Here is a 19,663-nt window from a genome sequence, read left to right as displayed (position 1 = left end):
CGGGGACAGTGCAGGGGGTGGCCCTGGGTGGGAGAGGCTGGCTGCGGTGGGGAGGGGGGTGAGGCCGGGGCACAGAAGGCCCCCCCCCCCGCCTTCCCCGCCTTGGCTCCGAGCACGTCGGAGCCCGGGACGGTCCCGGGAAGGACGGTGTTCCTTGGGCTGGAGCTCAGAGACCATGTGACCGTGGCGTCGTGAAGGGGTGAACACGTGCAACGGCAACCCGGGTGCGGGACGGAGGGGTGGGCAGACCTGTTGGCCTGGGCTCTAGTGGGGCAGGGGCTTTGGAAGGTTGAGGACGGGCGGGGGGGGGTGGCTGGCAATCATGAAACGTGCAAACTTGGCTTTCGGGCCACGCGGGATCGCGAGTTGAGTTTTCCTCGGGTTCCGGTTCCGGACGCTAGGAGCCGCCTGGAGTAGCAACCTGGGTGAGCAGGCTGTCGCCTGGCAACAGCGGGCACCTGGCCAGGCCCCGCCCCAGGACCCACGATTTCCATAGACAACGGGCGCCCCGCGAGGTCTCCGGCCGCGGATCCCCCGCGTCTGCCCATCCCCCAGGGCACCGGCGCGCGCGGGCTCCGCGAGCGCGCGCGGTCGCGCAGCCAGCCCGGGCCGGCGGGACGCAAGGCACGTCGCTACAGGCGCCGCCACGTCCGACGGCCTGCGTCAGCGCGAGGGCGGCGAACATGGCGTCGTCCGCCGCCGGCCTGGGTGGCGGTGCGGGCCCCGGGTCCGAGGCTGGGGATTTCCTGGCCCGCTACCGCCAGGTGTCCAGCAAGCTGAAGAAGCGGTTCCTGCGGAAGCCGAACGTGGCGGAGGCGGGCGAGCAGTTTGGCCAGTTGGGCCGCGAGCTGCGTGCCCAGGAGTGCCTGCCCTACGCGGCCTGGTGCCAGCTGGCGGTGGCGCGCTGCCAGCAGGCGCTCTTCCACGGGCCTGGGGAGGCGCTGGCGCTGACCGAGGCCGCCCGACTCTTCCTGCGGCAGGAGCGCGACGCGCGCCAGCGACTCGTCTGCCCGGCAGCCTACGGGGAGCCGCTGCAGGCCGCGGCCAGCGCTCTGGGCGCCGCCGTGCGCCTGCACCTCGAGTTGGGCCAGCCGGCCGCCGCCGCCGCCCTCTGCCTCGAGCTGGCCGCCGCCCTGCGCGACCTGGGCCAGCCGGCCGCCGCCGCCGGCCACTTCCAGCGCGCCGCCCAGCTGCAGCTGCCGCAGCTGCCCCTGGCCGCGCTGCAGTCTCTTGGCGACGCCGCCTCCTGCCAGCTGCTGGCGCGGGACTACAACGGTGCCCTGGCGGTCTTCACGCGCATGCAGCGCCTGGCGCGGGAGCACGGCAGCCACCCGGTGCAGCCGCCGCCGCCGCCGCCGCCGCCGCCGCTGCCAGGGCAGCAGGTGGGCCCCGGCGCGGCCCCGGCCCTGCCCGCCGCGCTGCTCCCTCCGAGCGCCGGCTCCGCGCCCGGCGCGCCCTCTCCCGCCGCGCTGGGAGCCTTCTCGGATGTGTTGGTCCGCTGCGAGGTGTCCCGCGTGTTGCTGCTGCTGCTCCTGCAGCCGCCGCCCGCCAAGCTCCTGCCGGAGCACGCCCACACCCTGGAGAAGTACTCCTGGGAGGCTTGCGACAGCCACGGGCAGGAGAGCAGTGGCCAGCTTCCCGAGGAGCTGTTCCTGCTGCTCCAGTCCTTGGTCATGGCTACCCACGAAAAGGACACAGAAGCCGTCAAGTCGCTGCAAGTGGAGATGTGGCCACTGCTGAGTGCTGAGCAGAACCACCTCCTTCACCTCGTTCTGCAGGAAAGCGTCTCCCCCTCGGGACAGGGCATCTGATGAATCACCTTAACTAAGTGACTTTCTGCTTGTGACAGAACTTCGTGCACCTCCCCTGGCGTTTGGGGCGGACGGGGGCGGGCGGCGGAATAAAAGACGTGAATCCTGGCGGTTCTACCTTTGTTTATCTTATTCCTCTTGCCTCCATAGGAACTTAGTTGACCGGACGTTACCTGTATCCCAAAAACTTATTTCCATGACGGTGGGAGGGAAACAGCAGCAACGTGATAGAATCAGTGGAGGACATGGCTCTCTTCCCCAAAACTGCCCACATACAAGTAAGAACCCCCTTTATCCCTTACCTCTTCTTCCACCCGCCCCCCCCCCCCCCCACATCTTCGTCGCAAAGTGAGGATTTGATTTTGCACAGCTCTAAGTACTTAAGCTACATGATTTTTATCCTGATCTGATTTCTTGGCATAGATCAGTGTCTATCCATGTGACCACCCAAGTTCTCCTCTGTTTCATCCGCCCCATACGTATGCGTGGGAATGATCTGATTACATACAGCATTGTGGCTACAGCCCTAAGTCCATAATAAAGCCATTCTGATGCTCCGAACTTGTGGTTTAGCTTTCCTTCCATCTATAACATGGGAACAGCGTCTCTACCTATCAGGAAGCAGAAAGTAGAAAAACAGATGGTTGTCTTTCAGGTCCATGATGTATTCATTCATTTGAAACTGACAGCCCAGGACTCAGGCTGTGCCACGCAGTGAAGCTACAGAGATCCTTTGCGATGTGGACCTTGCTCAGCTGCAATGCAAATGTGTCCGGTGCAAGGGAGGGGGCGTGTTCTAATGCAAATGCGTCTGATGTGCCTTGGAATTCACAGTTCCGGTTCTGGGTTCTATTCTGAGAGGTATGCCTCGTCCGCGTGACAACTTTTATTTTGTGGTAGGGAGCTCTCTGCGACTCTTACTTAACTCAAATATGTAAAATCAGCATGGTTCTCTGGTACTGTGCGGTCATATGTATGCTAGACGGTGTCTCTGTTCCCCAAGAGCAGGAAAGCATCCCATTTCAAAATATTACATTTACAAGGCTTTTTGGTCCAAATGTTACATGAAAGGTTACAAACTGGGCGTTTTTAAATTCGATTGTATTCTCTTTACAGTTAGGGTTAGGGTTAGTATGCATCCTCTACGCTGAACTTGTATACAGTACTGATCTTTTGGGGTGAGGTTTGAGGACACGGTTCAGCAGTAGATTTCTGTTTTGCCTTTAGTGTGTGGTGGTGGGGGGGGCGGGGAGGGGGATATGTGGAGGGTTGTCACCGTGAGTCAAGTGCCTCAAAATGGGTGGGATTTTTAGGGTCATCTTTTTTTTTTTTTAAAGATTTTATTTATTTATTTGACAGAGAGACAGCGAGAGAGGGAACACAAGCAGGGGGAGTGGGAGAGGGAGAAGCAGGCTTCCCGCTGAGCAGGGAGCCCGACGCGGGGCTCGATCCCAGGACCCTGGGATCATGACCGGAGCCGAAGGCAGACGCTTAACGACTGAGCCACCCAGGCGCCCCTAGGGTCATCTTTACTACCTCTGTTTCAACAGTGTGGAAGCAATAGGTAAGGGAATATAAGAGAGGCCCATGTGAGACAGAATCAGCCACCATTCCTGTGCTCTCACTTGGCTGCCTGGAAGGGTCTTTCAGAGCCCTAAAAGCTCAGTCTAACTTATTGAAAAAGTGGGTAGGGTGTCAGACATGTGAAAAGATGCTCAACAGCATTCATCATCAGGGAAATGCAAGCCAAAACCGCCACGAGAGATCCCCTCACATCTGTCAGAAAGGCTAAAATAAAAAAACACAGGAAACCACAAGTGTTGGCGAGGATGTGGAGAAAAAGGTACCCTCGTGCACTGTTGGTGGGAATGCCGGCTGGTGTGGCTGCTGTGGAAAACACTATGGAGGTACCTCAAAAAGTTAAAAATAGAATTACCATATGATCAAGTAATTGCACTACTGGGTATTTACCCAAAGAAAATGAAAACAACTAATTCAAAGAGATAGATGAACCCCTATGTTTATTGCAGCATTATTTAAAATAGCCAAATTATGGAAGCAGCCCGAGTGTCCATCCATAGATGAATGGATAAAGAACACACACACACAAATTGGAATATTTCTGAGCCATAGAAAAGAATGAAATCTTGCCATTTGCAACGTGGATGGATCTAGAAGGTATAAGGCTATATAATGCTAATAAGTCAGAGAAAGACAAATGGCATATGATTTTACTCATGTGGAGTTTAAGAAACAAAGGATGAGAGAAAACAAAGAGACAAAAAACCATACTCTCAACTCTAGAGAAAAACTGATGGTTACCAGAGGGGAGGTGGGTGGGGGGATGGGTGACATAGGTGAAGGGGATGAAGAGTGCACTTACTGTGATGAGCACTGAGTAATGTACAGAAGTGTGGAGTCACTAAGTGTACACCCGAAACTAATATAACACTGTACATTAATTATATTGGAATTAAAAAAGAAAGTGGTTAGGGTGCATGGTCCTTTGTGGTTTTGCTTCTCTTAGTATACTCCTCTCAACCTGGGCTACGGGCCTGGCCCGCTGCCTTACTGTCTTATTGATGAGGGAGCAAAAGGTGTGCTGAGGGCAAAGCACAAGCTAATACTTTGCGACCCCCCCCCCCCCCCCCCCCCCCCCCCCCCCCACCCCCAGGGGGGAAAGGTGTGACATTCCTCAGGCACTCCTGGCTGCCCAAGAGCAAAGGAAGAGGAAAAACAAATGGTTAACTGATAGAGATCACAGTCATGCATGACACGAATCTCCCATCAGTTTTGCAACTGTCTTAATGACTTATAAGAGAAAAAGCAATCTTGGGGCACCTGGATGGCTCAGTCGGTGAAGCATCTGCCTTCGGCTCAGGTCATGATCCCAGGGCCTTGGGATCAAGCCCCACTTCCGGGCTCTCCGCTCCTCGCGGAGCCTGCTGCTTCCTCTCCTCTGCCTGCCGCTCCCCCTGCTTGTGCCCATGCGTGCTCTCTCTCCCTCCCAAATAAATAAAATATTTAAAATAAAAAACGAAAAAAAGCAATCTTATCAATAGCTAGACCTCCAGAAACCTATAGACTCAATTTCCTGGGACCCTAATGTCACCCTCCCCTCCACAGGATAGGAATATAATCAGTCACTCCTCACAACCCCAGTGCAGCTCTTTTTGCCCACAGGTCCCTGTCCCTGTGCTATAATTAAACCCACCCTTTTTTGCACTGACAAAGTCTCAGGAATTCTTTCTTGGCCATTGGCTACCGAACCGCACTTCAAACCACATCATTAACGACAAGAATGTTTAGGAGTTATGATATGTGACTGTGATAGTATTTGGATTTGGGCTTAAGGGAAAGCCTCCTCAGGCCTGGTCTAAATTCCTTGCATTGAGGAAGTGGGGGTGTGTGTGTGTGTGTGGGGGGGGAGGGATTACCAGAGACCTCGGTGTTGGGTATACCAGTATAATCTTAGAAAACATCAAGGTTGTTTTTCATTTGCCATTGGCTCATTTATATATCTCCCTCAGAAACTTCATAGCATAGATAGCTGGGCCAAGGCCAGATTTCAGCGATTTTCCCAGACTTTGACAAAATCACTTGGTAATTATCAACTTAATGTCAAAACAACACTGATTTCTAACATGACCAAAAATAAATATTTTTAAAGGACATTAAAAATAGTTTTCTTTTTAACCAGAAAACCAGAGAGAAAGAGCCACATCACTGAAATGTTCACTGATAAATCAAAATTAACATTTGCATTATTATAGACTATTGAGAATGGTGGCAGTGAAGCAGTGGTCCTTAAGGTTCCCCTCTCCCTCTTTACGGGGGACATCTGTGATGGGAAATATTGCTGATGAAAAATATTTTGTATGTGAATGAAATAAATATATAAAAACATTTGAGAATCGCTACACTGGAGGATGATGACCAAGATAGAAATCTCCACATTAGGCACACTCTGGGGTGGAAGGGTTCTGGTTAATGGTAACTGCCTGGGCATCTCTACTGCCATTACACTAGACCAGCAGCCTGCAAACTTTTTCTGTAAGGGACCAGATGGAAATATTTTAGTCTTCTCAGGCCACAAGTGATCTCTATTGCATAATCTTTGTTTTGCAGCTTTAAACCTGTAAAAATCATTCTTAACTCACAATCCACACAAAAGCCGGTGGTGGTCCAAACCCGTAGACGGGCTCTAGCTTACCCATCCCATTTACTAGAACCCAGAACATAGCAGTTACTCAGTAGCTGTTTGTTAGATGAATGACCTTCATGAGAGTAATTAATAACTCTTTTATCATATTGAATGAGAAAGACTGAAAATAAATCAACTAGCCATTCAACTCCAGGTTCTAGGAGACAAAAAATAAAACCAAAAGAAAGTAAAAGAGAATTTTTAAAGTTTTGAACAGAAATTAATGCATTAGAAAACAGCTTCAGGGGCACCTGGGTGGCTCAGTCAGTTAAGCACCTGACTCTTGGTTTCGGCTCAGGTCATGATCTCGGGGTCGCAGGATCAAGACCCAATCGGTGCTCTGTGCTCAGCACTCAGCACAGAGTGTGCTTTAGAGTCTCTCTCCCTCTCCTTCCTGCTCATGCTCTCAGTCTCTCCAAAAAATAAAAATAAAAATAAAATCTTTAAAAAACAAACAACCTCAAATCTATGTTTGATTTTAAGACCAAGAGTTGATTCTTTGAAAATCCAACAGAATAGACAAACACCCACTCTGGTAAAGAAAGAAATATGTGTGTATGTAGATGTGGTTCTGTGGCATATGCAAGGAGACAGAACTCGAATGTATACATTCACAGCAATTAGCTACGGGTCATAGAAAATGAGAACAACAGTATTCAGATAAGGAATGGAAAAGACAGCCAAGCATCTAGCACTAAGTGAGGCACAAAGCTCAGTGGCATTTCCACCTAACTTTGATTAAACACATGATTACTACATTAATGAGGCTATTCTAGATCAATAAGTTAATGGGAAAAGATGGAAGCTTTTCTACTTTATTTTCAAGTTTAATATAACTCTCATGCCAAAACCTCATAAATAGAGATCCTGAAAAAGGTAAACCAATTTTACTGATTAGTATAGATAGAAAAATTCTATCTATCTCTGCATTCAGTGACATTACATCAGCAGCTTGAAATCAGGTCTGATGGGAATCTTTACATCATGGAAACCACCCCCCCCTCCTCCCCCCTCCCCCCTCCGTGTGCTGCAGCACCAGCTGTTTAACATTCGCCAGCACACCACTGAGTGTGATCAAAGATGCTGAAACATTTGATGAAACTCTGTAGCCATTCTAAGTAAAACAGAAGTAGAAAGCAACTTTGTGATAAAAAGTGTTTGTTTGAAACAGTGAACATCAAACAGTGAAATATGGGATCCATTCACAGTAAAGTCAAGAAAAGATAGGCTTCTTTGTTTTATATATATGTCTATATAGTGTCTCTCTGTGTGTGTATTTATGCATATTAATCACAAAAGCATTCAGGGTGACTGCTATTTCCTGTTTGCCAGGACCTGCCAGCATAACGTTATCAATATAATGGACCAGTATGGTATTCCGTGGGATGTCAAGATGTTTGGAGTCCCTTGGGTCTGTAGTACAACAAAGAACAAGGGAGCTGGCATTGTCCTGAGACACGAATAGTAAAGTGAATACTCTTGTTCCCACCTCGTGAATGCAAATCTATTCTGACTTTGCTTATCAATGGGAATGAAGGAAAAAGCAGTTTCTAGGTCAGTTGTTCCATCCATATCAGGTGCCTAGTGCTGTGTTAATTTGCTCCAGGGAAGATACCACCTCTGGAATTGCAAAGTTTTTGTTATCACCACCTGACTAACATTTGTGATATCTGTCATTTCCCCATGACTCCTCTGCCTTTTATAGTAGCCAAACAGGGGCCCTAAGGGGACTAGACACTGCCTCGTGAGGCAACCATTCCAGGTGCAGTCACTGAAAGACTTTTATGCAGAGAAAAGATGACTGCCTCGGAGACTTGGGGAAGGCTGCCTCCTCAGGCACGGAGATTCAGGGGGACTTGGAGCTTGGCTGTTCTCAGCCTCATCCATGTCTGTGTAAATGTACCCATCCCAGGTCTCAGAGTTCCACTTTTTTCCACCGGTACCCTTACCTTAGCATAGGAGAGCTGATGGGGTGGACCGTTAAATTGTCACTGCAAGTCTGCAATTCATATGCTCAGACCTTAGACTTGGTCTCAAGTCTAAGTATTTGTCTACAAGCACAGGATATGGAAGACTCCTTTTAGAGCTCCACGGATGTGTCCTGATTCTCCATGTATGTTCATGGGTGTTCTTGTGTATATTCATAACATGTAATTTATTTTCCCCTTTGTATGCCATAAAAGGAAGGGCTATAAAAGGTTGACAGGTCACTCTACAATCAGCTGATGCTACAGTTCTTGCTATAGTGACTAAATGCCCCTGTCAATTGAGTCTCCCAATGTCTTTCTCACCATCTGTAACGCATCCCATAGTATCACTGGTGATAGATAATCTGAGAAATTGTGATACCAGCACATATCATGGATTACCCAACATCCAATCTTAGAATTCCATCTAATCCTAGAATTCCATTTTGAGGGTATGTTTCTTAGGACTAATTCTGGCATTAATTACTGTATAAGACTGAGTTTGAACAAGAAACAAGGAACACTCAAATTATAATAATTTGAGAAAAGTTTAATATAGGTACTAGGTAGGTAGGTGGGGGCAGGGTATTGTCATCCCTAGGCCTGGTGGAAGAAGGAGTGAGAGCAAAATCTTAAAGGAGAAAATTAGGTAGATTCTTATAGTGGTTTATAAAAATGACCACAAATTCCTTACATTCCTCCCACTGAGAAGTGGGGTCTATGTCCCTTTCCCTTGAATCTGGGTGGATGTGTGAAACTGTCATGGTCTGAGAAGCTTAGATCTCATAGAAGGCCATATAGAGTTGCTTCAGTCAATAGCCCCAGCTGCTATCTTAGCTAGGTTAGTCAGCACCAACTACCAGACATGCAAGTGAAGATGCTTCCAGATGATTCCAGCCCCCAGCTGTCAAATCTTCCCAGCTGAGCCCTAGATATTGCGGAGCACAGCTAACTATCTCTACTGTGCTAAAAGTCCTGACCCATAGAATCCGTGAACAAAACAGAATGGTTGTTTTTATGACATTAAATTTTGGGGTGGTTTGGTACTCAGTGATAGTAACTGGACCAGAGAGAGAAAGCCACTCTGAAGGGAGCAGTGACCTTCAGTGGAGAGATACAGCCAAATCCTCTACAAGGAGGGCACCAGGAGAATAAATATCTTATATATATATATATATATATATATATTTTTTTTTTTTTTTTTTTTTTTAAAGTGAACTCTACCCCCAACGTGGGGCTTGAACTCGCAGCCCCGAGATCAAGAGTTCCATGCTCTACCAACTGAGCCAGCCAGGTGCCCCAAGAATAAATGTTTTGGTCTTACTCTCCTTCCTTCCTCTGCTCTCTTGCCAGTGCTCCCAAAAGCTAGAGGATAAGGTAGCCTGTTGATGTATTCCACACAGGTCAGGCTCACAGAACAAGAAGCAGGGTAGAGAAGTAGGACCATGGATCTAAAGGGGAAAACAGGAGTTATCTTGCCCAGGGCCATTTGAGGACTTTGAACTTTATTCTAAAGAGAAAAGGGAGACACTGAAAGGTTTTAGCAGGGGGCTGATAAAATGATTATCCCAAAAATGATGTGCAGCTTTTATTAGAGAAGAGAACAGAAACAGGAGATGACTAGTTAGGAATCAAGGCAATATTAACAGCAGTAAAAATGAAACAGAAGAGATATGAGAAAGAATTGCTGGATTTGTGGACCAATTCATCGCGAGGCATGAAAATAAGGGAAGAGTAGACAATGATACTAAGGTTTCAAGCCTGTTTAATTTAGCGTCTTGTGATCATTTCCCAAGGTTTCACCCATCCCTTTATGTGGAAGACACAAATCTTCACGTCCATTCATGGTTTTGCCCCCTAAATTCAAGTCTTTAATCTCCTGCCTGCTGGACATTCAACGTGATTGCCCTGCTATCATCTCAAACTGAAAATATCCATAAGCAAACCCATAACGTTATCAATCCACTCAATCCTAATCACATATTTCTGTCAACAGAACATCTCTTCATTTCTATTATCTATGAGATCTTTGATGCTACTTTTTATCCATATGTCCATAATCACTCTTTTGCCCATAAGTTGAAAATCTTTTTTGGAATTAAGTTTGTGGAAGCTAGGAGTGTTTGTCCCATATATGAAATCTTTGTCAAAAGCTCTTTAAAAGATTCATGCACTCTCTTGAAAGAAGTAATTACATACCATTAAGGTCCCAGTGGAATTCCCTCGATAACTCTGCCACTTCTTTCCATCAAGACTATACATGATGATAAACTGAGAGATGTAGAGGCTGGAGAACTTCTGACGGGCACCCTGGGTCATGATGCTGTGAATAATCATTGGTGCCAACAGATCCACCTACCAATTGAAACAACACTTTATTTTAAATGTACATACCACCTTCTGAAATTAATTATTGGCTTAAGAAGGATCTACATCAATACAGATATGCTCAGTAGTACCTTGGATTTGTGTGAAATGGTGAGATAAATGACAGGAACAAAAAAAAGGAAAGGTGCTTAGTGGTGGGTTCCCAGGCTACTTCCCAACAAACCAGACCACTTTCAGAAAGTGGTCGCTTTTCTGTTCAGAGAGTTGTTGCTATTCTTTGATCTCCTGTTGAGTTTGTAGGTGTTCAGAATGGTTTGATCCCTATCCAGCTGAATTCCTGAGACCAGATGAAATCCAGGTCTCCTACTCCTCCGCCATCTTAAACCAGACCACTTTCAAATCAATGTGCTGCACATATGGACCCACATAACCTAGTGCTTTGCCTACACCTCAGCCTCAGCCTAGTCAAAACCAATTTCCTCTGCTCTCCCCAGGCCAGTCCCCCTCCCAACATCACTATCAGCACTATAAACTGTTGTCCCTCCTTCAAGTGTTAGTTCAGAAACTATTTCTCCTGGTTAGTCTTTCCTGACTCACCCAAATTTAATGCTTTCTCTATGCTTCTACTTCACTTTGTATACAACTTCATTAGAGCATATTATTGTACTATATTATAAAGCTTTCTTCCCTCATCTGCCTTCCTTGTTACACTGAGATCCTTAAGGCAGTGAACCTGTTTGAATCACCTAACCTCTCTGTGTCTCAATTTCTTTATCTGTAAAGTGGAAATAATAATGGTGTTTATAAGCAAAGGATTAAAGGGTTAATACACGTAATGTGCTGAGTTCAGTGCCTGACACATACTAAACACCTAGTAAGTGTTAGCTTTTATATTTTTTCTAGCCCCAGTATTTAACATGGCATCTGGTATAATACCGATGCATAGCAAATGTTTTGGAATGAATGAGTGAATAATGGTAGAGTGGTAAGGAATTTGTTTTTCTTTCCCCATCCCCCCAAAATGATTGGTTCTTAAAGACAGCATGGACCACGAAAGCATTACAAGGCAGTAGCGAGTACAGGAATTTTGGCATCAGTTACTGCCCTAACAAGCAAGTCAAACTTAACTTGTCACAGATGCCTGGCACACCCAAATTGGATTGGTAATAACACTTGAGCTTAATGACTGTCTCTTTCAGTAAGTTCCTTCCATCCATCTATCCACCAGTCCATCCATCCATCCATCCAAAGAATATATTTTGAGTACTTGTTATGTGCTAGGCACTGCTCTACGTACTGGGAAGAGAGCATGAAGAAGAAAAAAAGAAAAAAGCCCTGCCTTAATGGAACTTACATTTGACTTGGAAAAACAGACTACATATCATATATATGTTTTTATTTATATACAGCATCAAGTAGTGGTAAGGACAGGAGAAAAAGAAGCAGGGTAACAGAACAGAGAGTGGCAAGGTCTTCAGAAGCTACAGCACTATCTTGGCCCAGATTACATGATACTCCCAAATGAAGATATTACATTTTTCCTCTTGGTATTGTGGCATAAACAACTGAAAGTACCAGGTGCAAAAATTATGACTTTTGTTGAACTGACTTACACTATTTCTTCATGTAGTCTATGAGAGGTCTTTTTTGGACCACTGACTATTGCACTTTCTAGCAGTTTTTTTAAAATATTTTTTTAAAGATTTTATTTATTTATTTGACAGAGAGCGACACAGCGAGAGAGGGAACACAAGCAGGGGGAGTGGGAGAGGGAGAAGCAGGCTTCCTGCCGAGCAGGGAGCCCGATGCGGGGCTCGATCCCAGGACCCTGGGATCATGACCTGAGCTGAAGGCAGACACTTAACGACTGAGCCACCCAGGCGCCCCTAGCAGTTTTAATAAAGTCTGGCCAGCCACCTTTTTCACCTACATTCTGTAACTGATGAATTCTTGGCAAACTGCCAATCTTATCTACTTCATCTTGTTGTTGTGCCTTGTCTATATTATAATTGGAAACTTGGAGGAATTTGGCAATTACAGAGTCAACACTTTCACCTGTGTATCCAGCCATGTATTTGACTGTGACAAGACATATCTCTCTACAAGGAAGTACGCAAAGCAATAATGAGTCACTCAGTGTACAAATATAAACATTGCAGCTAGACATCTCTGATTGCCTCCCTGGCCCCCTAAAAACCATTTCTTTCTTTTTTTTGTTAAGTCACCACAATTCTTTGTCTGGGGTATTTACTTTATAAAGTTACCAGATCAAGAAAATGTATACCTGGGCTTTAGTAGGACAGATGGTAAAAAACACCTTGAGGATGAGGTGATTTAATACAGATTGGGTGATAATACAACTAGGTGGATTTGTAACTGGTTCAATTACCAAAAGCAAACTGTGGCAGTTAATAGATGATTATAAACCTAAAGGGAGCATTCTAGAAACAGTATAGTATAATGATTACAAATTAGGCCTCTGGAGCCCAACTATCACAGTTTGAAGTTTGGCCCAGCCACTTATTGGCTGTATGACTTGGGGCAAGTTACTTTTCTTTGCTTCAGCTTTCTTATCTGAAATGAGGATGATAATAACAGTGTGGTAAGGATCTGATAGCTTGGGCTTGTTTAAAGCACACAGTAAGGAAGCCCTGTCTACTTCAGTATTTTGATCATGAATTTGCTAAAGTATAAAAACGTTTACTGATCAAGCAGTAGATTATGTGAAACTGGGAAGACTAAGAAATTCTTTGGGAGACAGAAGCTTGACAAGCTGGAACAATGGGCCAAATCTAGTAAGTGGAAACTTAACAGGGTGTATTACTCAGGTTCTTTGGCTAGGCATGGAAAAGGCACTCTATTTACTAGTCTCATTAGGTTGTATCCAGTGAGGGAGATAGAATTCCCCAAATGGAAATGACAATGCTATCACAATAAATAAATAAATGGAATGACAGATGCAGGGCACCCAAGTAGATGACAGTGTCCACTACCCAGGGATACATGTAAGGTTGAAAGTGAAAACCAGAGAAATACAAGGTAGAAAATGTGGTTTGGCAGCTTCACAAAGAAACAAACCAAATAAGGTGAGCTGATGGGACATTGGTTTATCTTTCCCTGATTCTTGTTTATTATTTTAACCTCAAGAGAAAATAGAGGAGTAGATGCAATCTTGCAAAGGAGGAAAATACGTAGGGGAATGTCTTTGGTCAACTCAGAAGAGGAAAGAAAGCTGGTGCACAATGAAAAGTGGACAGAGGTGGGGAAAGTAGGTGGTAAAACGTGTCTGCAGTACCCCTCTTCGGGCTGTAAGTACCAGAGGTGGGAGGCACGTTCGGGCTCTAGAGGGAACAACTCTTGCAGTTAGGCCGAGAGGCTGAGCTGGCACTTCTACACTACTCTCAGCTCTCATGGAGCATGGAAGGGACCCACAAGTCCCCATATGTATGCCCTTGAAGGGGCCAGAGCCCTGACTGACCCCATGTTCACTTGATAAAATCTTGGGATATGTTGGATGAAACATATCATTAAAATGAATTTCACATGTTTCTTTTTAAATGTGGCTACTAGGAAATATAAAATTACACATGTGGTTTGCATTTGTGGTTCGAATTACATTTCTACTGGACAGCGCTGCTCTAGAGGAAATGGGAAAGTGAGAAAATTTGAAATATTTAGTCATTTAAAAAGAAACTGAGTAAGCCTAAAGACACTGTTTCAGTCACTGGCTCCAAGTTAGTTTACCGGATTGGACTAACAAACAAATCAGCATACTTGATTCTATTCCCAAATACTCTATTCTTCATTCTTGACTGTTTTTGTACAAATCAGAAGCTATTCTATTCTTCAGTTCTTTCCCTGTTGGTTACCTGGAGTTTGATAAAAATGACTTTTGTTTTGAGCTTGCAAGAGGAATACATGTTGCGATTGAATGTGATGCACTTTCTAACCTTGATCCAGGAAAAGGGATCCTTGGTGCTCCAGGCATTGATTGATCCGGAATAATGAAGTCTGGCCAGCTTTGGGGCCCACTGTCCTTTGCCCAAGAAAGGAGAGAGATTAGATTCAGCTGTGTTGGTCCTAGACACTTAGGAATAAAATTGCTCTCTCTTCCTTTAAGATTTTATTTATTTATTTGAGAGAGAGAGAGGAAGGGAGCACATGAGTGGGGATGGGGTGGGGGAGGGGCAGAGGGAGAGGGACAAGCAGACTCCCTGCTGAGCAGGGAGCCCGACATGGGGCTCGATCCCAGGACCCTGAGATGATGATCTGAGCTGAAATCAAGAGTCAGTTAACAGACTGGGCCATCGAGGTGCCCCTAAAATTGCTCTCTTGAGAAAGGCTAAGCCTAGGTGTAGAGAAGATAAAGGCATAAAGCATAGTATTTTATTTTCTAAATTTAATAATTTCGTTTATTGTTAGCACCTCTAATTAGGTGCCACTGGAATGTGTTACCAGTACTACAAAATGCTATCATTGTTTCTTCATTACACAATGTATGTTCCTTGTAGAAAAGTTAGAAAATGAAAAATAAAACATAAGTAAAAATGAAAGTTAAAAAAAAATCATCCTTTTGCCTAGAGAAAAATAATACTATTTTGGCATATAACTTTCAAGCCTTTTTCTTTTCTTTTTTTAAAGATTTTATTTATTTGAGAGAGAGAGCTCACATGAGCAGGAGGGAGGGGCAGAGGGAGAAGCAGACTCCCCGCTGAGCAGGGAGCCTGACATGGGGCTCAGTCCCAGGACCCCGAGATCATGACCTGAGCTGAAGGCAGACGTTTAACTGACTGAGCCACCCAGGTGTCCCATCAGGCCTTGTTTTAAAAGGGCATTTTGTTCCCTCTAAAACAGGGGTTGACAAGCCTTTTTCTGTAAATGGCCAGAGTGTAAATAATTTAGGCTTTGCAGATCATCTGGTTTCAGCTGTTGTTGTAGAGCTGTATGTGTCAATATAAGATTTTATTTACAGACACTGAAATTTGAATTTCACATAATTTTCACATGTCATGAGACATTCTTCTTCTTCTTCTGCCCATTTAAAACTAGAAAAATAATTCTTAGTTTGAAGGCTATATAAAAACAGGCGGTGGGCTAGATTTGGCCTGTAGGCCATAGTTTGCTCACTGTTGCTCTAAAGCAATATTTGAGAACTGTCAATAGATCATATTCAAGCTTTACTATCACTGCTAATAGAAAAGTGTAGCTTCCTGCCACACTGAAGACAATGGACTCAAGGGGAGCACTAGGGAATGCAGGTAGGACATTTAAGGAGGTGGTAATGAGAAATGATAGTAGCTTGAACAGTAGGAATCAGAGAAGAGAAAATGGATTTAAGAGGCACTTACGGAGTAAAATTAATAGAAGCATGGAGATGGATGGGTTATCTAAATCTCTCCAACAGAAATAAAAAAAGATATAATCAGCCCAGTTTTTGGAGACAAAATAATGGTATTTACCATATTGTCCTGAAGCTGTAATCTGAAAATCTCGAATGCGTCCAGAAGCCATTCCCAGTGGAGTCTGACACTCTGAAATCAAAGGAGAGGAGCATGATAGCTAGCAGTACATAAATTCAGCTTCACAAATGCAAGGCAATGAAAATGGGAGAACACAAAAAATGGTCAACATTTTTTATTGTTTACTATTTGCTGAGAACTGTACTAAATATTTTACTGTACTATCTATGTCATTTAATTCACTCTAATAGGTAGGTGCTAGAACTTTCCACATTCTGCAGCTGAAGAACTCAGTGGTTCTCTTACTTGTTTAGGGTTAAATCTTGAACTCTTCCAAGCCATATTTGTAAGTTATCTTTGGTAACTGAACCAAAATTCAGTTTCAAATTTTGCTCTTGGAGATCTTGGAGCTTCACAAAGTTGTGAGAATGAAGCTACTTTTTAGCACCAGTTTGTTAAATATTTAGAGCTTCAGGTTCAAACTGTTCAAAGCTTCAAACATATCTGCCCTTCTCTGAGGACTCTGCTGATTTCTACCAGCAATATTCGTTGTAGATTTGCTAATGACTGTGAGCTTGTATTTATTTCTTGACAAAAGCAGCCATCCTAGGAAGGAGGAAAGCCGTTTAGAAATAGGCTGAAGTGCTACTTACTTTTGCTGTACACCAGAAAAAGAGTGCTCATCCCAGCTTGTAGGTGTTCGCCAATAAGGCATTCTATCCGCCAAATTCCAACTTTGGATGGTAGCATTTCCACAGTCTCAAAAACACCTTATCAAAAACAAAAGGAACAAAAACTATTTCATTTTACTGAAAAAGCATGAGATACGTTGGTTTATGCAGAACATCAAAGGAAATCTACCTAAGTCAGTTCTTCCACTCTTGGACCCCTCAAAGCCAAAATGCTTGCTGTGTGACCCCTCCAGTTTGGAGGTACTGGGGATTGAGTTCTGACAGCCCTGACCCCTGGGAAATGGGAGAGACAGGAGAAAGCCACTGCACTCTCAGGGTTTTTCAGAGCCAAAGGTTTTTTTTTTTTTCCCCCCATCGACCAGATGTGAGCTCCCTGGGAAAAGGAAGTCAGGGTGAGGTCCTCGTGGACCTAGTCCACCAGGGCTGCCTTCAGGGCTAAAGTAACCCCAGCAGCAAGAAGCTGAGGAATGAGTCACAAGTGACCACCTAGAATAAAGGTGCCAGTTGTAAGTAGATAAGAACTGTCCTATCATTTACCAAAGCAGCAGCCAGGTACAGGAAGAGAAGACTCAACCATACCTCCCTTTCCCAGTGTAGACATCTTGGAGTGGACATTGCAATTCTGGATTTGAACTATATTTGTGATGTAAAGTGACTGCTGGGTGTTTATTACTTAAGAGTGAGCAGAAAAGTCACTGAACTTATTGGAATTTTTACACAGAAACGGGAAGTTTGCTCCCACTATTAAACCTGTTTTAAAGGGACAGTGGAAAGCTAAAATAAAGCTGTGTTTTGATCAATATTGTGAGTAGTGCTTAATCAATATACTGGTTACAGACATAAACAAATCACTCTGGATAGCTACTAGTGCTGTGTGGGATTTGAGATGGGGGAAAATCCCCTTTTCCCAGGCAAGTGCTACAACATTAATTATCCATTTTTTTCTGTTCTATTTCCTTTATAGCACATTATCTGTATCTGAAATTATCATGTTTATTGGCTAATTTATTTATTATGTCTCTGTAGGGTACAGTTACTTGAAAAAGTAAGTTATCTGAGATCAGGGACTTTATGTGCTTTGTTCACAGATTGCTTCCCCAGTGCCTAGACCAATTAAAGTACAGTAGGTAGAAAAAAAGAGCACAAATTAGCTCATACCTGGATAGAGGTTGTAGACTGCCATTTTATATTCCTCTTTTTTCCGTACAGTGAACACATGTCCACTGAAATGAATAGAATGGATGTTTTCATTGCTGCCCATGCTGAGCAGATACCATCGAATCTTTTGATCCTGAGCCATTACTAAGCCAGGTAGTGTATCCATCACATAGCCATTGATTGCTGGAGGAGAACACAGAAAAGGCTGTTGAAATCTGTTACAGAAGTTTCTTTCCCTCTACTCCAGTAAAAAATATTGATTCCTATGAGGATTCCACTCCCATACATATAAGCTCAATTCATACAATGTCCAAGCCTCAGGCTCCAGGCTCCTTTGTTGTACTGCATGCTTCATTCCACACTGAGTAATAATTGGGAGTGGGATATATTACCATGGAAGCGGTAATTTTCTTTAAGAGTGGGATCCTCCTTCTGGATATTGCAGGGAGCTCTGCAGTTCCTTTCCAGGTTTTCAGTGAAGTACCAGCTCTTAGTCTCATCAAAAATAGTGAAAAACAGAGCAAATTCCTGCACTGTCAGTTGTCTCCCATGAACAGGGTTCAGTGTGTTGCTGCGGCAGATCAGAAGGGGTCCAATCAAGCCTGAGTGCACATCTTTTTCCTGAGAGAGAAGACATCAATCCTATGAATATAAGGTCCCTCACCTATGAACCAGCGTAGATTTCTTATCATCTTTTATGCCACTCTAACCCACTCCTTATCTTCCCATAGTACAATCCTTCCTGTTTAGTAGATTCCAGAGTGATAGTTCTCAAACACAAAAATGATGGCACCTCTCCTATTGAAAGCTTCCCATTAAGCTCACAATAAATAGCAAAATTCTTAGCAGATAACACGAAGTCCATTTCTTTTAAACCAGTAAGTGGCCAGTGCAATGTACACCTGCTTACCAGATCAACATCAGAAAAATAAGCCCAGGCTTTGCAGTCAAACTCATCTTTAGTGGGTGCCATATGATGTTGCACTGTCCAAAAGTAAATTTTGGTTTCATTAGGGTTGACAAACTTTCTTCTAGGTTCTGCTCCTTGCCTCTGATCTTCCTCATAAGAAATAAGGCTAGAATAGAAGGAGTAGGGACGAGAGGCCTGGTTTTTGAAGGTTACCTGCAGAGAAAAATTAAATACAAAATTTAAAAAAGAATTCGAGTATCATGTTTTAGGATCATATAAAGTCCTTGGCTTAGGGTTCACATCCCTAATAGTAATGCCTATTTTTGAGTTTTTCCAAATTATTTTTTTAAAAAGATTTTATTTATTTATTTGACAGAGAGAGAGATTGAGAGAGAGAACACAAGCAGGCAGAGGGAGAGGGAGAAACAGGCTGCCCGCTGAGCAGGAAGCCCGATGCGGGGCTCCATCCCAGGACCCTGGGATCATGACCTGAGCTGAAGGCAGACACTTAACGACTGAGCCACCCAGGCACCCTATCCAAGTTCTTAATACCCAAAGGAAGTGGTACAGAGGACGGGTGTTGTCAGGACCAAACCTAAGGGTCTATCTAGGGAGGAAACTGAGGAATTTTTTTTTTTTTTTGAAACTGAGGAATTTTTGAACTCTAAAATATTTAAAGCATGAACTCAAAGTTGCAAAAGAGAAAATTCCTAAATACTTAAAAGCAATTGAAAAATAAAAGGGAAAATATCACCCCAGGGGTTTTAAGAGAGCATAAGCCCAAGATTTAACACATATGGTTCTTATGACAATTCCAGGATGAATGCATATGATCTTTATTTATTTATTTATTTTTAATTTTATTTTATTATGTTATGTTAATCACCATACATTACATCGTTAGTTTTTGATGTAGTGTTCCATGATTCATTGTTTGCGTGTAACACCCAGTGCTCCATTCAGTATGTGCCCTCCTTAATACCCATCACCGGGCTAACCCATCCCCCCACCCCCCTCCCCTCTAGAACCCTCAGTTTGTTTCTCAGAGTCCATAGTCTCTCATGGTTCGTCTCGCCCTCCGATTTCCCCCCCTTCATTTTTCTGAGAGCTTTCCCCCTAAGGTCAGGAACACGG

General features: G+C 44.4%; 2 protein-coding genes across 9 annotated transcripts in view; one reads left to right on the top strand and one right to left on the bottom strand.

The window, feature by feature from the left end:
• F8 (coagulation factor VIII) overlaps positions 1-19,663 on the bottom strand; it is a 126,682-nt gene that overhangs the window by 17,390 nt on the left and 89,629 nt on the right. For all 4 annotated transcript variants that reach the window (XM_032398724.1, XM_032398722.1, XM_032398721.1 and 1 more), the window contains 7 exons: positions 18,530-18,742; positions 18,012-18,240; positions 17,620-17,802; positions 16,423-16,539; positions 15,770-15,841; positions 14,261-14,346; positions 10,182-10,337 (listed from right to left, as the gene is read on the bottom strand). In XM_032398724.1, coding sequence (XP_032254615.1) covers positions 10,182-10,337; positions 14,261-14,346; positions 15,770-15,841; positions 16,423-16,539; positions 17,620-17,802; positions 18,012-18,240; positions 18,530-18,742 — 1,056 coding nt within the window. The remainder of the gene's footprint in view (positions 1-10,181; positions 10,338-14,260; positions 14,347-15,769; positions 15,842-16,422; positions 16,540-17,619; positions 17,803-18,011; positions 18,241-18,529; positions 18,743-19,663) is intronic.
• F8A1 (coagulation factor VIII associated 1) overlaps positions 646-19,663 on the top strand; it is a 92,472-nt gene continuing 73,454 nt past the window's right edge. For 4 of the 5 annotated variants that reach the window (XM_032398731.1, XM_032398730.1, XM_032398729.1 and 1 more), the window contains exons 1-3: positions 646-2,089; positions 2,467-2,672; positions 17,671-17,772. In XM_032398731.1, the coding sequence (XP_032254622.1) occupies positions 684-1,811 (1,128 nt within the window). In that variant the 5' untranslated portion in view covers positions 646-683 and the 3' untranslated portion in view covers positions 1,812-2,089; positions 2,467-2,672; positions 17,671-17,772. The remainder of the gene's footprint in view (positions 2,090-2,466; positions 2,673-17,670; positions 17,773-19,663) is intronic. The other variant, XM_032398727.1, reaches the window with a different exon arrangement.

This window comes from Phoca vitulina, unplaced genomic scaffold (assembly GCF_004348235.1).
Source record: "Phoca vitulina isolate PV1807 unplaced genomic scaffold, GSC_HSeal_1.0 scaffold119, whole genome shotgun sequence".
NCBI lineage: Eukaryota > Metazoa > Chordata > Mammalia > Carnivora > Phocidae > Phoca > Phoca vitulina.
Note: the sequence above shows the minus strand (reverse complement) of the source record. Positions and strands in the feature narration are given on the sequence as shown.